The sequence below is a fragment of the Sander lucioperca genome, chromosome 4, assembly GCF_008315115.2.
Source record: "Sander lucioperca isolate FBNREF2018 chromosome 4, SLUC_FBN_1.2, whole genome shotgun sequence".
NCBI lineage: Eukaryota > Metazoa > Chordata > Actinopteri > Perciformes > Percidae > Sander > Sander lucioperca.
Window position 1 is genome coordinate 12,668,644 of NC_050176.1, and position 16,005 is coordinate 12,684,648.

General features: G+C 43.1%; 2 protein-coding genes across 2 annotated transcripts in view; one reads left to right on the top strand and one right to left on the bottom strand.

Moving 5' to 3' along the window:
- Positions 1 to 218: 218 nt before the first annotated feature.
- On the top strand, positions 219 to 1,927 carry npb (neuropeptide B). The gene is made up of 2 exons (XM_031288935.2): positions 219 to 740; positions 1,399 to 1,927. The coding sequence occupies exons 1-2, from the start codon at positions 477 to 479 to the stop codon at positions 1,525 to 1,527; spliced, it is 393 nt and encodes a 130-aa protein (XP_031144795.1). The 5' UTR covers positions 219 to 476; the 3' UTR covers positions 1,528 to 1,927.
- Positions 1,928 to 3,198: 1,271 nt separating this feature from the next.
- The window catches only part of gnav1 (guanine nucleotide binding protein (G protein) alpha v1), a 28,750-nt gene continuing 15,943 nt past the window's right edge, over positions 3,199 to 16,005 (bottom strand). The window contains exons 6-9 of the mRNA XM_031288930.2: positions 8,570 to 8,699; positions 8,315 to 8,386; positions 6,238 to 6,325; positions 3,199 to 3,489 (exon numbers count right to left, since the gene is read on the bottom strand). Coding sequence (XP_031144790.1) covers positions 3,299 to 3,489; positions 6,238 to 6,325; positions 8,315 to 8,386; positions 8,570 to 8,699 — 481 coding nt within the window. The 3' untranslated portion in view covers positions 3,199 to 3,298. The remainder of the gene's footprint in view (positions 3,490 to 6,237; positions 6,326 to 8,314; positions 8,387 to 8,569; positions 8,700 to 16,005) is intronic.

The following is a 16,005-nucleotide window of genomic DNA, read 5'->3' on the forward strand; positions in this document are numbered from 1 at the left end:
TTCAGGAGATTTTAACAATTAGTTTGTCAAATTAGTGAGACATAAAAAGTCCCTGCTCATTAACTAACTTGTGGACATCTTTCAGTTTTGATCACTTATTTATTACGACTTCTGCAAGCTCAGAGCAGGGCTGACGTCCCTATACATCTCCAACCCCCTCACACACACACACACACACACACACACACACACACACACACACACACACACACACACACACACACACACACACAAAACTGATCAATTAGGATTGGTCTTTTTTTCCTTCTCCCGCATAAAGACGGATCATCATCCGCCCACCTCAATTTTGATTTGACGAACGTCCTGGGTCACGATAACGTCGACCAGTCAGCCTATATAAGAAGCAGAAAGTTTTCCAAACACCCATTAAAACATAAAGTCGACCTCTGACCAACAACAGACGAGAAAAGCGCCGTTTTCCTCTGCGTAAAAAAAGTGCCAAGACGGTTCAAGACATGGAGAGGTCAGTCAGATTTGCCGTGGTGTGCGTCGCAGTGTCTCTGCTCATCTCCTGCCATCCAGTCGAAGCCTGGTACAAGCAGTCAACCGGGCCCAGTTACTATTCGGTGGGTCGTGCCTCCGGTTTGCTGTCCGGTATCAGGAGGTCGCCTTACGTCCGAAGGTCCGAGTCCGAAGAGACGCTGATGGACAGCGGGGAGACAGCAGGTAACACCGTGCTTCAAGAGACTAACAGGCAGATCTCCATCCTCAAAAACATGGTAAGTGCCGTTATACTACAAACTTTATTCCTGTTTGAGGGGGTTCTTCTTCTTTTACACTAATGATAAAATGAAGAGACTCGCATAAGAAAATACTTTCCTTTCAGCACCAAAAAAGACACGATAAACATTAGAAATATTTCACGTAAACAAACCTTATTCAGAGATTAGACAGCACTTGTGTTACCCTTTGTTTCATAAAGACAACGAAACAAAGTGTTGAGATCAAAATATTGTCTTAAAAGTTTAACAACTCGTGCGTAAAGGCGCAAAGCAGTGAGCGGTGCAGGTCAAAGCGCAGCCAGCAGCATTTATTAAAAGATGGTGACAAAACGGCCATTAACATTAACAAAAAAAATGCTCTGAATTTTAAATGATCATTACCTACAGACTACACCCGAATAAAGGCAAACATAGGGAGAATGAAAATATGGGATTTGTCTAATATAAGCGACTGTTCCACATTTGTTTTATCACGGCAATAGCCTACTGTTATTCCTGCACAACGAAACAGTCCTATATAATTTAAGAAGTAAATGAAATGCAAGCCTATAAGGTTAGTTTGAGAAAACGTCCCTACAGTAATACACAAAGCTCATTTTGCCGGATTTTCAGTTAACTTTAAAATTCTCTCATCACTTATTTTCACCTCCTGCAGGCCATCTGCGTGAAAGACATCTCTCCAAACCTGAAGAGCTGCGAGCTGCTGCGGGACGGGACGGGCACCTTCCAGTGCAAGGCGGACGTCTTCCTCACTCTGGACTCCCTGGACTGCCTGTCCGCGTGAGTCCCGGTCCTCCACCGAGCCCCGGGAGCGCTTCTCTGGACACGAAAAATGAAGGAAAGGAATGGATGCGTGTGTGGCGCGGAGGAAAACCTGATCACTGTCGACGATGGACTGCTGCAGACTCTGAATGTTCTCTTATTTAAAAAAATAAAAATAAACCTCAAACATTGTTTTGTTTTACTTTGGTTATGTAGACAGGAGTATAAAAGTACAAAAAAAACTGTGCAAGAGATGTTAGTTGAAACCATCTTCTTTCCAGATGACTTTCCATCGTTGCTGTACATGTACCCTCCTTTGGCAAAATGTATTAAATATCCAGAAAGTTGACTGCAGAGCAGATTTCCTGGATAGTACTTTTATTTATTTTATCTATTAAAATGAACAAACACTGGTAACCTGTTGTGTGGCTTAAATGTGTCTTTAATATTCAACTAGTGGGGAATAAAAAGGGGAAAATAAGTGATCCACCAGCTAAATCCATTTGCATGGAAAAATGAAAATAAGGTTGTCAGCCATTCATTTTGTATTGTCGTTTCAGTACAATACACAGTACATACCATACAATTACATTAAACACATGGTCTATAAGAGTAGAGATACGGTATAAAATACAAAATTATTCTGAAAGTGGAAAACCAGAGAATGGAAAATACAAATTTCACACACGTATGAAGCATTTAAATTACACGACAGCAAAACCACTAGATCATGAGGCACTTGGGGGTGTTTTTCTTTTCTTTCACCTTGAGTATGCATATCAAAGCGTATCAGTCATTACCATATCTTGTTTATTACCGAGTCAGAGAGGAGCTGGTGTGATAACAGTCAGTCGCTCAGTGGAGCCTTCAAAACAGTCAGACCCCAACAGAGTTAATTCCACACATATCACATATAGGAAGCATCATCCTGGTGTGAGTGTGATAAATAATGGAACAATAATCATCAGAGGCAAAAGAAAGGAAATTAAACTCAAGATGGAGGCTTCAGGGATGTTTTTTACATACACTTCCCAGTTCTAATATGAAATACCAGTGGTAATACCAGTATCATCACTGACTGTTACGCGTCAGAAGAACAGGTGAAGGCACAGATAAACAACGGGAGTGTTGGTGATTTCAGCTCAGGATGAGTAAACACAAACTGGGGTGCTTTTACAGTGATCACCGCCTCATTAGGAGGGGGTGACGCACAGGATGTGCTCAGACAGTGATGGATGAGCGGAAAATACGATGGTATGCATGAGTGAACTGTGCACAGAGGAAGTAATGGACAAACAGTAAATCCTCACCCCCTCACTCTCTCTCTCCCCCCCCCCCCCACACACACACACACACACACACACACACACACACACACACACACACACACACAAATAAATGTGTATATATCAAGTCCTCAAAAAAGTAACTTCACTATTCAAACTCAGATTTTATAGTATAGTACAAAAATATAAATGCCCATTACTCTCGACACAAGGTTTCAAAAATCAACGTTTTGACCCCAAAACAAAGGATCAGTCAGGTGGTCCTTCTTCTTCAACGTCATTTGTTTTTCTAATTTAGTTTTTCTAAGCTACATGGAATCGAGCATCAGGGGATGAAATGCAACAGTGGCAGAGAGCGTCAGAGCTTCCAGGCTGCACCTTCAGATAGGAATCAGACAATACGTTTGGAGCAGACGATTTTCACGTCTTTATAAATGAGACATCTGAAGGGCGACAGCACCGGCTGTCTAGTAATGTCTCGGACCTCCAGTAATGTCCGGCACTGGGTTACAGGAGCGACACAGCCTCCAGGTTCTCTTTGATTATCGTGTCCATAACCACCTGGAAGACAACCTGGATGTTGGAGGTGTCGGTCGCAGTGGTGAAGTGGTGGTAGATGAGTTTGCTGGGAGTAGCGTTGAGCGAGACGAAGGTGGCGGCGATGAAGCGGGCAGACGAATCCACATCGCAGTCTGCACCTGGAGAGATGAGGAGGGGAAGAGACTTTATAGTGAAACATCTGGCATCTGGCCTTTTCACAGAAACCTGAATAAGTGTGATTCTAAGATGTGTATTAGACCTGTGAATCCCAACCAGGGGTACTAAAGACAAAAGAAAAAATAGAAATTATGATTTACATATTTGTGTTTAGGAGGGTAATAAACACACAAATATGATTATACATCATTGTGAGGCTGATCTGTAGTACATGTATTGTCACAATAATCCATAACCTACCAGCTATGACAGGCACAGCACATGCGTCACACCAACCTGTGTCGGCTGTCACGCCCGAACACCAAGTGATGCGACTTAGAGTTCATGAAAACTAGTTACTAAGCAGTGGTGGAATAAGTATTCAAATAATTTACTAAAATAAAGTATCAAAGTAAAACGTCTTGTTCTGCAGTAAAATGTCCCTTGTGACTAATACATTATAAGATTGTGTATAATGCATCAATGTGTATGTTACATTTTACTGCTGTAGCTGGACGAGGTGGAGCGTTTATCTACTTCAGATACAGTAGTTTATTCCAGTGGTTCCCAAGGGTCACAGGATAAATCGAAGGGGTCGCGAGATGATTTTTCTTTTAATCTTTTAGACTTTTTGTGAAATATTGGATAGTTTGTGGTTACTTAAATGATGAAACATTTAGAGAAGTGGAACTGCTAACAACTCAGACATCCGAAACGCGACAAAAGGCCAAAACTACACACAGTACTTAAATGTAAATGTATTTTGCTACTTTCCACCACTGTTACAAAGCAAGCAGAGAAGTACAAATAGAAAAGCTAAAAGTAACGGGAAGGGCTCAGACGTCCAGCTCCTGCCACTCCAAGTGATAGTGGTAGTAACAGGAACGCAAACCTGAGCGAAAACACTGAAAAAAGAAAACCAAACCGGAATATCTTTAATTTTAGGATTGTCTTGTATTAAAGAATTGTTTGTAAAAATATAGACCTTTATATCATTAATGGTATTATATAACATCTAGTTTAACCCATTTGGAACATGATGGGTTGGTTTTGATGAAGTTGTACATAAGCTCATCTAATAGGGCTGTGAGGGAACATCAAACGAAAAAGGTCGGGGGCCACTGCATCAGACTTGTCATCATATCTGCGGTCAGTGTGAAATTAACCTGGCTCAACAGAACAACAGAATAGGTCTGACAAGATTTGCCACTCTACAACAAGAACCACCTCCAAGCTAACAAGCTAACGTTACATGCCGGAGATGCCAAGTTTTGACAAAAATTTGGATCGTGAAACAAGGCCGCAGGCCTGCTTGGTCCTATCTGGGAATGATTGTTAAGATTTACAAATAATGTGTTTATGGCATTTACTCTCTAGTTGGAACGTTTTGGGAACGATTGGCGATACACTGGTAAGAGCAAATTATGTTTAACCATGTATATCCAGCTAATTTAAACAGCTCACATTACCGTATTGTGTGAACAGTTAATTTAATATTTTATGTGACATTTTCATTTGCCAGGTGAAAATGTTTCACTAAAACAAGTTCCTTCCTGAGACCATTTTGCAGAGTCACCGTCGCTGCGTCCGGAGCTTAGCGCTGCCAAAGACGATTGTGATTTGTTAAAAGAAATGCAAAGGGGCGACCTCTAGCTCACCCAGTAAGAGCATGCGCCCCATGTAGGCTGAGGCCTTTGCAGCGGCCCGGGTTCGAGTCCGACCTGCAGCCCTTTGCTGCGTGTCATCCCCCATCTCTCTCCCACCTTTCCTGTCTATCCACTGTCACTCTGAAATAAAAGCCCCAAAAAAATAATCTTTGAAAAAAATAAAAATAAAAGAAATGCTAACAACCCTGAGCGTTTTTTTTCTCCTATCCTTGAATGTATCTGTGGTGTTGCCAGACCTTAGTCAGCAGCGCTGTGGAGACTACTGTAGTGTGAAATAGACACTTGCTCTGCTGGCTGACTCCAATCCCAAGAGTTTTTGCATTTATGTTGACATTTGCATGAGAGCAGAGAGGACGCAGCTCCTCTTGAGCCCACTGAGATGTGGGGAGGGAAATGCTCAGTGGAGCGGATGAAAATCAGTGTGTGTGGGAAACAGAGATTATTGTCAGTCTTAATGTTTATACCACCCTAAACTGTTGACACATTTTTATGACTGAAATTGTATATATTTTTTTATTCAATACTAATAATAGAATTCCTAGATGTTATAAAGAGTCACATCTTTGAATTGTGAATGGACATCTCTGGATTAGTGAGGTGAAATCTTTGTGTACAATTAACATATATTTTCTTTTTCAAAACAGTGTAATATTCATGATGCTTGGACATATTGTTTGTTATGTATAAGGACAAATGTCTGTTTGGTGCAAAACTAAATGACATGTTTTGTTTCAACAGGAACAGGAAAGGTGAGATTGAAGATGAAGTCTATTTCATGTTTTATTGTTTTAAGGGCTACACGTTTCAGTACAATTTCCTTTTCTGATGAGTTCTGGATTTTCAGAAAAGTGTTAATTCAACTAAATGTAGATAACTGAGAAACTGAACATTAGGCTTTGTTGCTGTATTTGATTGCATTAGATTTTGCACGTGTACCTAATAAAGTTTATATGTAAGAAGTTGCGTTCATGTCTGACAATTGTTTCACCACTGCAGCTGCATTTTTTATGTCTTATACATCCATGTGGGCACTTGTATGTGCAGGACGCAATAAATGACAGAACTAACTAACATAAGTCCTACCTTTAAACTGTGGCAGGTATAGCCGCAGATGTCGCCCAGAGTGTAAAATCTTGTCTTGAAAAAGGTCTATCTTGTTCATGAATAAAATCTGCAATACAAAACACACAAAAACATCAAGCTGAGAGCACGAGATGCTCATCACAAGTCAAAGGTTTCATCCCAGTGGAAAAGGACAATCAATGAAATGTTAATTCGATTTGGTGACTCTTTCTTTAGCGCTGCAATAAATAACTGAACAATGAAACAAATAAATCAGTTTTTACAGACACATTTATTGTCACTTTACAGATATTTACCTAAAATGTGAAAATCAATAGCTGCGTTGATACAAGCATGGGGTGATGATGGCTAATCAATGACCTCCCACTACTCATCAGTGTGCAATCGATCACTTATGCAGTCTCCAGTGCAGGCGCTCAACAAGCTCAGCAACTACTTTTTACACATCTCTGCCACCACATTTCACAGGTCCTTTTGGCTTTGTAGTCAACCAATTAAAACTATGACCAAGTTTTGTCTTTTCTGGTTTGATCACACACGCACACACACACGCACACACACACACACACACACACACACACAAGATAACGAGGGAAGGATGAGGTAGAGCAGATTTTCAATGAACAGGATACAGAGCAACACCTGGGTGTGTAATTATCACTGACCAGCCACAGTGAAGAGTTAATTGAGGTGGAGGTTAGAAATTTCCCTCCCACGTTAAAAAGGTATCATTAAACACTTTTGTTTAATGAGCCTGTTAGCCATGTTAACATGCAGGCCCACACACAACCCTGCACATAAACACGTCACACACAGACATTTAATTGCCCATTTAACTCTGATGAAGCCCTAAATAAAAAATCTTTATGGTTAAAAAAAAACATTTGACTTAAATAGATACTTTGGTGTAACAACTTTCTTGTTAAGATATTTCTGTGTCTGTGGTTAGGGTTAGGGGGTTATGACCAAGCATAAATTACTCATCCTCACAATCTCAATTATATATTGAAACTGAAATGTGCCTTTGTTTGGGTAGAGATTGGAGTTTTTATAAAGGCTTGTCACAAGTGTTATAAAATAGTGTTTGAGAGGACGGGCTCCTGGAGAAGTTGCAGAAACCGCTGCAGAGTCAACAGCAGGTGACACACGCTTCAACATTCAGTGACTTGTGTTTTTTAGTGGGCTTTAAATACGAGTTAAGTGGAATAAATTGAACAAGCCCGTTACGCGCTGGCTTTGATGTGATCATTTACTGGAAACGAGAACGGAAAAACACAGAGGGGAAAATGTCGCCTCGCCAAAGCTCACCCTAATTACAATTCGCTGTTAAATTACGAGTGACAGAGGACTCAGAGACAAAGGACAGGGGCTGGGCCCTGTGTGTGTGTGTGTGTGTGTTTGTGTGTGGAAACAGCATTAATCAAACACATTAGTGTTATTCTTGTCTCATGGTGTCATAGAGAACAAATAGGGAGCAACAAAAGAGTTTGCTTGTTTCTCCTCCACTCATCCATGTTTTGCGCCCTCTAACTGTCAAACTGAACTAGGGTTCCCACCCTCTTCAGCTGGACCCTTTTTTGTTTTGTGACATTTAAATATAGCTATAGCTTGCCAGTCCACATATCAGGATGAGTGGTGGATAATTTAACCACAGCAGAAGTTTCCACTTAGAAACTACTAGTCTCTCTTTTCCAGAATTGATTAGAAGATGAAATAGACGGATTTAAAAAGTATTTAACATTGTTTTTCTGTGCTATGGATTATATTTGTAACTCCCCAAAATTATTTTGTGACCACCCAGAGCAGTGGTTTTCAACATGAGAGTTAGGTTTGAGGGGCTAACACAGTCAATTAGTTAGAGAGAAACTCAGCAAAGCTAACACGTAGACAGATCAATGAATAAATCATCTTTTATAGTATTACTTATTGTGATTTAGGAAACCTAATTTCTGCAAATTATGGAGGCTTTGTTCTTTTTTTGTCTTTAGTCTTAAAGATAATTTTAGATTACATTTATTTTACTGCATCTTTCCTCCTGAGGTGAAGGAAGTGAGGAGGAGACTGATGAATTTCTCACCATGGATGTGCTGCAGAAGAAAACGTTGTTGCAGATGCAGGAGAAGAGTTTCAGGCTCTCCTGAAGACGATTCTGCAGAGAGAAGACAATAACACCATCAGATAGCTGCAGAGGAGCAGGCACTTAGTCCTTTTTAAAACTTGGTCTATGAGGACAGAACGTAATCTGATTGGCTGAGATCTAACAAGTGGTCTCTAGTTGCTTTGTCTGGAGAGCATGAACTTTTGTGAGGGAGTGACTGAGTAAAGCGCGTACCACGGAGTGGTCTTCCACCAGGGTCATGTCGTAACCGCTGAGCGACACCACGAACAGCACCGCCCTGACGTCCTCGAAACAACCAATCCATTTCCTCCGCTCAGTTCTCTGGCCTCCAACGTCGTACATCCTGTACACAGGGAGATGGAGAGAACAAGGTTTGACAAATGCCCACAACAAGACTAACTGTGGAAGTCAAAGTGCAGAGAAAGGGAGATAAACATTAACGAAATAGAAAACATGCAGGTTAACCCGTACTGGCTTATCACAAAAAAAGTGTAATTAATAACAATAATCCTTGCTGCATCCTATTTAGGTGTGTCACATTCAGGGCCTTGTATTGTGCACAGTGTTTGGAATAACGCGTTTAAAAGAACGGCGTTAGGTAACAACGTTATTTTTTCAGTAACGGGGTAATCTAACGAATTACTTTTCCCGTCGTTACAACGCCGTTAACGTTACTGGACGTTAAATGCAGGACGTTACTATGCATTGATTGAATAAACTGTGTAATCCGAATGCACCCCTGGCTCACAGCAAGTGAGGAGGTGGGTTAATAACGAGGTAAGCGATTATGATTGGCTAAGGCAGAGTCATGTTTCATGGTAGCCAATCAGAGCCAGTGTTTTTACACACATGCCAGCACGCGCCACACACACACACACACACACACACACACACACACACACACACACACACACACACACACACACACACACACACACACACACACACACACACACACACACACACACAACAGCTAAATAGAGATTCGATGCAGCAGCAGAGATGGCGAGTCAGGAGCAATCCGATGAAAAGTTGGCATTTTCAAGGTGGAGATATAAGCACTACTTCAAATTCATTGTGGTCAAAGGCAAGAACGTGCATGTAATGTGTACATTATGTCCAGGAGCGAAGACTTTGTCAACATCCGTTGTAAGCAACTCTAATTTAATGAAGCATCTCACAACGACACACGCATCTACAAAGCTAGTGGCCAAAAACTCCGATACCTCCACCACAGATGATAGCTCGCCATCCACTAGCAAAGACGGACTCGGAGCAAAGTCCTCCAAGCAGCAAAAGCTAGATCTTTCTGCCTCTCAACAAAAAAACTGCTCAAAAAAATCCACATTCTTTGACATATAGCAACTTTTTTTTTTTAACAGTAACGCAAATAGTTACTTTCCCTCGTAACGAGTTACTTTTATCATAGAGTAATTCAGTTACTAACTCAGTTACTTTTTGGAACAAGTAGTGAGTAACTATAACTAATTACTTTTTTAAAGTAACGTTCCCAACACTGATTGTGCACGATGGCTCACTGGTATGACTTACTGGGACACTTGAATACATAATATCATTAATTACACCTGTACTATTTCTGCTATGACAAGTCCAAATGTCGGCTTTAAAACTAGGCGTATTGTTGGAATCCCAGCCAATAGGGACATGACAAAAGACACACATGCAAAAGAGAAGAAACTCAAAGGCAAGTAACAACAAAAGCTGTGCATGTACAAAGGGATAAAATGTATCCACACTGTGATTCTGGGCCCAGGTGCTACTGATTTAGCAGGGTGACACACTCCAATCAGGGACCTTCAAGAGAGTGCACGCACGCACGCACGCACGCACGCACGCACGCACGCAGTAGTTACTCTCACACCAAAGAAGGCATTTTGCCCATATGCTCTCAATATGACAAATTCTGACCTCCCTTTGCTACTCATAACAAAACCGCAGAGAGATTTTCTTTTCGGTCTTATTTTGGAGGCAAGAACATTATTACTTACTTAACATTATTAGAACATTACATTATTATTACACATGGATGTGTTCGTAAAATTATAAAAAACATCATCCCTGTGCGTTTTTTTTACTACTAAGGGGGAGAAAGTCTGTTAATTTATTTATTTATCATTCATCAGACAGTGAAGGCTGCACTGTATTCAAATTATATGTGTGTGTGTGTGTGTGTGTGTGTGTCTGTGTGTGTGTGCGCAAGTATGTGACATGAAATCTCATTGTGACTGACATGTCCTTTATCAGGATTCAATTTCCAGTGTTTTCTGTGTGTTCATGACCTTCTATACTGATGGTACAGCCTACTGTTGTACTGAGGGGTAACTCTAATCAATGACAGATTGTATTGGTTTTGGATAAGGTCAGATATTCCTAAAATATGCCATTTACACTCACACAAACAAAGAGAAGCGTGTCCCCTACCTCCTTCCTTTTTCAATTTTCACCAAGACAATCACAACATTTTCCCCGAGACAATCACAACACAGCAACACAAAGAGCGTAAAGGTCAATGTTCTCCCAAAGTGCGAGAGAGAAACACAACAGGAATAAGAGCAGAAGAGCAGAAAAACAGAGAGACACAGATATGTTCATCCCACTTCACCCATTTTTAAAGCCAGATGTGCCATCTCCCACTTTCCACTTGAGCATCCTTCGCGCTAATGCAGCTCTTTATTGAGAGGGGAAATGAACATGTGGAAACACAGAGGCACAAAGGTGAGATAAGATTTCCGATGGAAATTTTCCATGGAAATTGAAGGCACAGACAGGACATATCAGTGAAGCCAATGCTATATTAGACAAACCTACCCGCAAGCACGTGCGCAACGTCACCCTAATAACACACACTCAACGACAAGTACTAAGTCCGTTCCCTGCTTTGAAAGTGCACATAGAGATACACATGGACCACAATCCTCTCATGTCATATCATATTCAGTCAACTTCTGCTCCCAACAACCTGCCTTCAAAAGGAGCCAGAAAGGACAGCCATTTTGCAACTGAAAACATGATGAATAAATCGTACAAGGTCATTTATTTCAATGCAAGCGGCTCAGTCAGGCTGTACTTAGGCAATATATATACGTTTATTACAACACAAATCTGATATCAGAGAAGATCATTTTACAGCATGCATAGACATAGTCATAGTCATACCAAAAACGTAAAGAAAAATGACATTCACTCAGCCTTATACAGTGTGTCCCACGTTTTACAGAATCACATATAATCACGGCACCTTGGAGGAGGCAAAACAATGTGGTGTAACCCTTTGTCCAGACTTTACCATTGGAGTTGGAAACAACATCCCAACGTCCCCAAACCAAAAGCAAAGCCTCCCAACATAACGCATGGCAAGATCGAGACCAAATATGTTCCAAACTTTGACCTCATCTGTGTAAAGGAACACTTTTCTTCTTTTTTTTACATCACACCCTGTCTTCAGTTGACATCATCCTTTCCCACACCTGCCCTTCTTGCCCCATAATGTTCATCCTCATCTGCAGTGTTGTAATTGCAATTATAATTATCAGAGCAGTTGATGTTAATGTTGCAGGAAAAGACCCAGATCGTTATTACACTGAGGGGTCAAAGGTCAAACAGGGTGTCTGTATGCAAACTCGGCTGCGTCTGGGTGTGTGCATTTGCACACACACACACACACACACACACACACACGAATAACGAGATAATGACACCACCATTAGTCATTCTCTGTTGGAAAGATGAAAAGAGCAATTCAAACGCATGTACTCAGGTGTTGCGACTCCTGTTACCCCCCAAAAAATATTATTTTATTTCAGTTTTGATCATATGAATTCTTTAAAAAAGGAACCAATGCACTTCTGTAAACACAGAAAAAAACTCTCAAACCCTGAATCATCGGTAAATTAGTCAGACCAACTCATTCACTGATTATACAGCTTGTCTACTTCACTGTCCCACGCAGTGAACATACACATAATGCACAAAGCACAGATGAAAAGAAGTAGAGATACAGAAGGGTAAAAAAAGAGAGCAGGATAGAGGGAGCGTTGTGTTAATGGTTCCAAAACATTTAGCGCACAACTTCCTGTGTTACATCTAAGCTATCCTATGAGAATAGTTAGACATTTTGCAAAATACACGTATAGCATGACAACTGATATCACATTATTGTACTGTGTGGGATCATTATGTTTGCCTGTAGACGGTATTTAATGTGAATTATGCAAATCATGAACATTTGGTCACATTCATTATTCAGAAATTTATTCCACAGAAGGAACTTAAGTTTGATGTTATACAGTGAGAAAGCTTTGTACATTGTTTATGTTTTAATATTTAATTCTGTGTTTACTTCTACATGGCAGATTCCTCACTGACGAAGCAAATAAGACACACGACTGATCAAACACAATATAAGACCAAGTTGATTTTTATGCTTTCAGATATATTGAAGAATTTCAAACTATTATTTAGGCCACTAGCAATGAATACTAAAGAGTTTGAAAATATAATGATATGTCAGCTAATATTTGGTTTTTAACCGAACATTTTCAAAAGACATTCAGGACAATAACACCCAGTTTTAAAATCGACCTGGGGATATAATGGGATACATGCAATGCATGAATAGACCCCTCAAAGCCTAAGTCCTGCACTTTTAACATACTTTAATTTGTGACTTGACATTGGAGATTAAGCACAGCAATACTGATGGAGCGAGAATAGTTTCAAACATTAAAGTTCAACATACAACAATTCTTAAAGATATTAAAATAGAAATGCAGGGTGCAGATGCTGGCTCAGAAACCTTGAGTGTAAACCAACAAGAGGTAGACAGCTATTGAATGGAGGGCGGCAGTTTCACATTGTGTTAGCTACGTGCAGCCTTAGTATTTACAATCTCCATTTCCATTTTACCTCTGAAGTCTCTGCTGTGTTCCTAAACCTCTGCTGAATGAATTCCGAAAACCCAGTGTCTGTACGTATAATTAAGGAAATCATTTATTAATTTATAGAAAAAACGAGGTAGAGATGGAGTGACCCTGCCCGGAGGAAGCCCGGGGCCCCCGTCTGGAGCCAGGCCCAGATGGAGGGCCCGTTAGCGAGCGCCTGGTGGCCGGGTTTGCCACGGAGCCCGGCCGGGCACAGCCCGAAAAAGCTACGTGGCACCTCTCTCTCCAACCCATGGGCCCACCACCTGTGGGAGGAACCGCTGGGGTCGGGTGCGCTGCCACATGGGTGGCAGTGAAGGTCAGGGGCCTCGACGGACCAGACCCGGGCAGCAGACGCTGGCTCTGGGACGTGGAACGTCACCTCTCTGTGGGGGAAGGAGCCGGAACTTGTGCGGGAGGTGGAGCGCTACCTGTTAGATCTGGTGGGGCTTACCTCTACGCACAGTCTCGGTTCTGGAACCATACTCCTGGATAGGGGTTGGACTCTTTTCTTCTCCGGAGTTGCCCAGGGTGTGAGGCGCCGGGCGGGTGTGGGGATACTCACAAGCCCCCGGCTGAGCGCCGCTACGTTGGAGTTTACCCCGGTGGACGAGAGGGTCGCCTCCCTACGCCTGCGGGTTGTGGGGGGGAAAACTCTGACTGTTGTTTGTGCGTATGCACCAAACAAGAGCTCGGAGTATTCGGCCTTCTTGGAGACCTTGAATGGAGTCCTGTATGGGGCTCCAGTGGGGGACTCCATAGTTCTGCTGGGGGACTTCAACGCGCACGTGGGAAATGATGGAGACACATGGAGAGGCGTGATTGGGAGGAACGGCCTCCCTGATCTAAACCAGAGTGGTTGTTTGTTGTTGGACTTCTGTGCTAGTCATGGATTGTCTATAACAAACACCATGTTCGAACATAGGGATGCTCATAAGTGTACTTGGTACCAGAGCACCCTAGGCCAAAGGTCAATGATCGATTTTATAATCGTTTCATCTGATCTGAGGCTGTATGTTTTGGACACTCGGGTGAAGAGAGGGGCAGAGCTGTCAACTGATCACCATCTGGTGGTGAGTTGGGTCAGAGGGTGTGGGAAGACTCTGGACAGACCTGGTAGGCCCAAACGGGTAGTGCGGGTAAATTGGGAACGTCTGGAGGAGGCCCCTGTCAACTCACACCTCCGGCGTAGCTTTTCGTGCATCCCTGTGGAGGCTGGGGGCATTGAACCCGAGTGGACAATGTTCAAAGTTTCCATTGCTGAAGCTGCGGCGGGGAGCTGTGGTCTTAGGGTCTTAGGTGCCTCAAGGGGCGGTAACCCACGAACACCGTGGTGGACACCGGTGGTCAGGGAAGCCGTCCGACTGAAGAAGGAGTCTTTCCGGGATATGTTATCCCAGAGGACTCCGGGGGCAGTTGCAAGGTACCGAAGGGCTACAGCCTCTGCCGTGAAAGAGGCAAAGCAGCGGGTGTGGGAGAAGTTCGGAGAAGACATGGAGAAGGACTTTCGGTCGGCACCAAGGTGCTTCTGGAAAACCGTTCGCCACCTCAGGAGGGGGAAGCGGGGAACCATCCAAGCTGTGTACAGTAAGGATGGGACGCTGTTGACCTCAACTGAGGAGGTAATAGGGCGGTGGAAGGAGCACTTTGAGGAACTCCTAAATCCGACTAATACGCCCTCTATGGTAGAGGCAGAGCTGGAGGATGATGGGGGATTGTCGTCAATTTCCCTGGTGGAAGTTGCTGAGGTAGTTAAACAACTCCACAGTGGCAAAGCCCCAGGGATTGATGAGATCCGTCCAGAAATGCTTAAAGCTCTGGGTGTGGAGGGGTTGTCTTGGTTGACACGCCTCTTCAACATTGCGTGGAAGTCGGGGACGGTGCCTAAGGAGTGGCAGACCGGGGTGGTGGTTCCCCTTTTCAAAAAGGGGGACCAGAGGGTGTGTGCCAATTACAGGGGTATCACACTTCTCAGCCTCCCCGGTAAAGTCTACTCCAAGGTGCTGGAAAGGAGGGTTCGGCCGATAGTCGAACCTCAGGTTGAAGAGGAACAATGCGGATTCCGTCCTGGTCGTGGAACAACGGACCAGATCTTTACTCTCGCAAGGATCCTGGAGGGAGCCTGGGAGTATGCCCACACCTACATGTGCTTTGTGGATCTGGAGAAGGCGTATGACCGGGTCCCCCGGGAGATACTGTGGGAGGTGCTGCGGGAGTATGGGGTGAGGGGGTCCCTTCTCAGGGCCATCCAATCTCTGTACGACCAAAGCGAGAGCTGTGTCCGGGTTCTCGGCAGTAAGTCGGACTCATTTCAGGTGAGAGTTGGCCTCCGCCAGGGCTGCGCTTTGTCACCAATCCTGTTTGTAGTATTTATGGACAGGATATCGAGGCGTAGTCGGGGTGGAGAGGGGTTGCAGTTTGGTGAGCTGGGGATCTCATTGCTGCTTTTTGCGGATGATGTGGTCCTGATGGCATCGTCGGCCTATGACCTCCAACACTCACTGGATCGGTTCGCAGCTGAGTGTGAAGCGGCTGAGATGAGGATCAGCACCTCTAAATCTGAGGCCATGGTTCTCAGCAGGAAACCGATGGAGTGCCTTCTCCAGGTAGGGAATGAGTCTTTACCCCAAGTGAAGGAGTTCAAGTACCTTGGGGTATTGTTCGCGAGTGAGGGGACAATGGAGCGGGAGATTGGTCGGAGAATCGGCG

Coding starts and splice junctions, on each gene's coding strand:
- npb (XM_031288935.2), top strand. CDS start 477: ATGGAGAGGTCAGTCAGATTTGCCGTGGTGTGCGTCGCAGTGTCTCTG. Junction 741..1,398: donor TCTCCATCCTCAAAAACATG/GTAAGTGCCGTT, acceptor CACCTCCTGCAG/GCCATCTGCGTGAAAGACAT.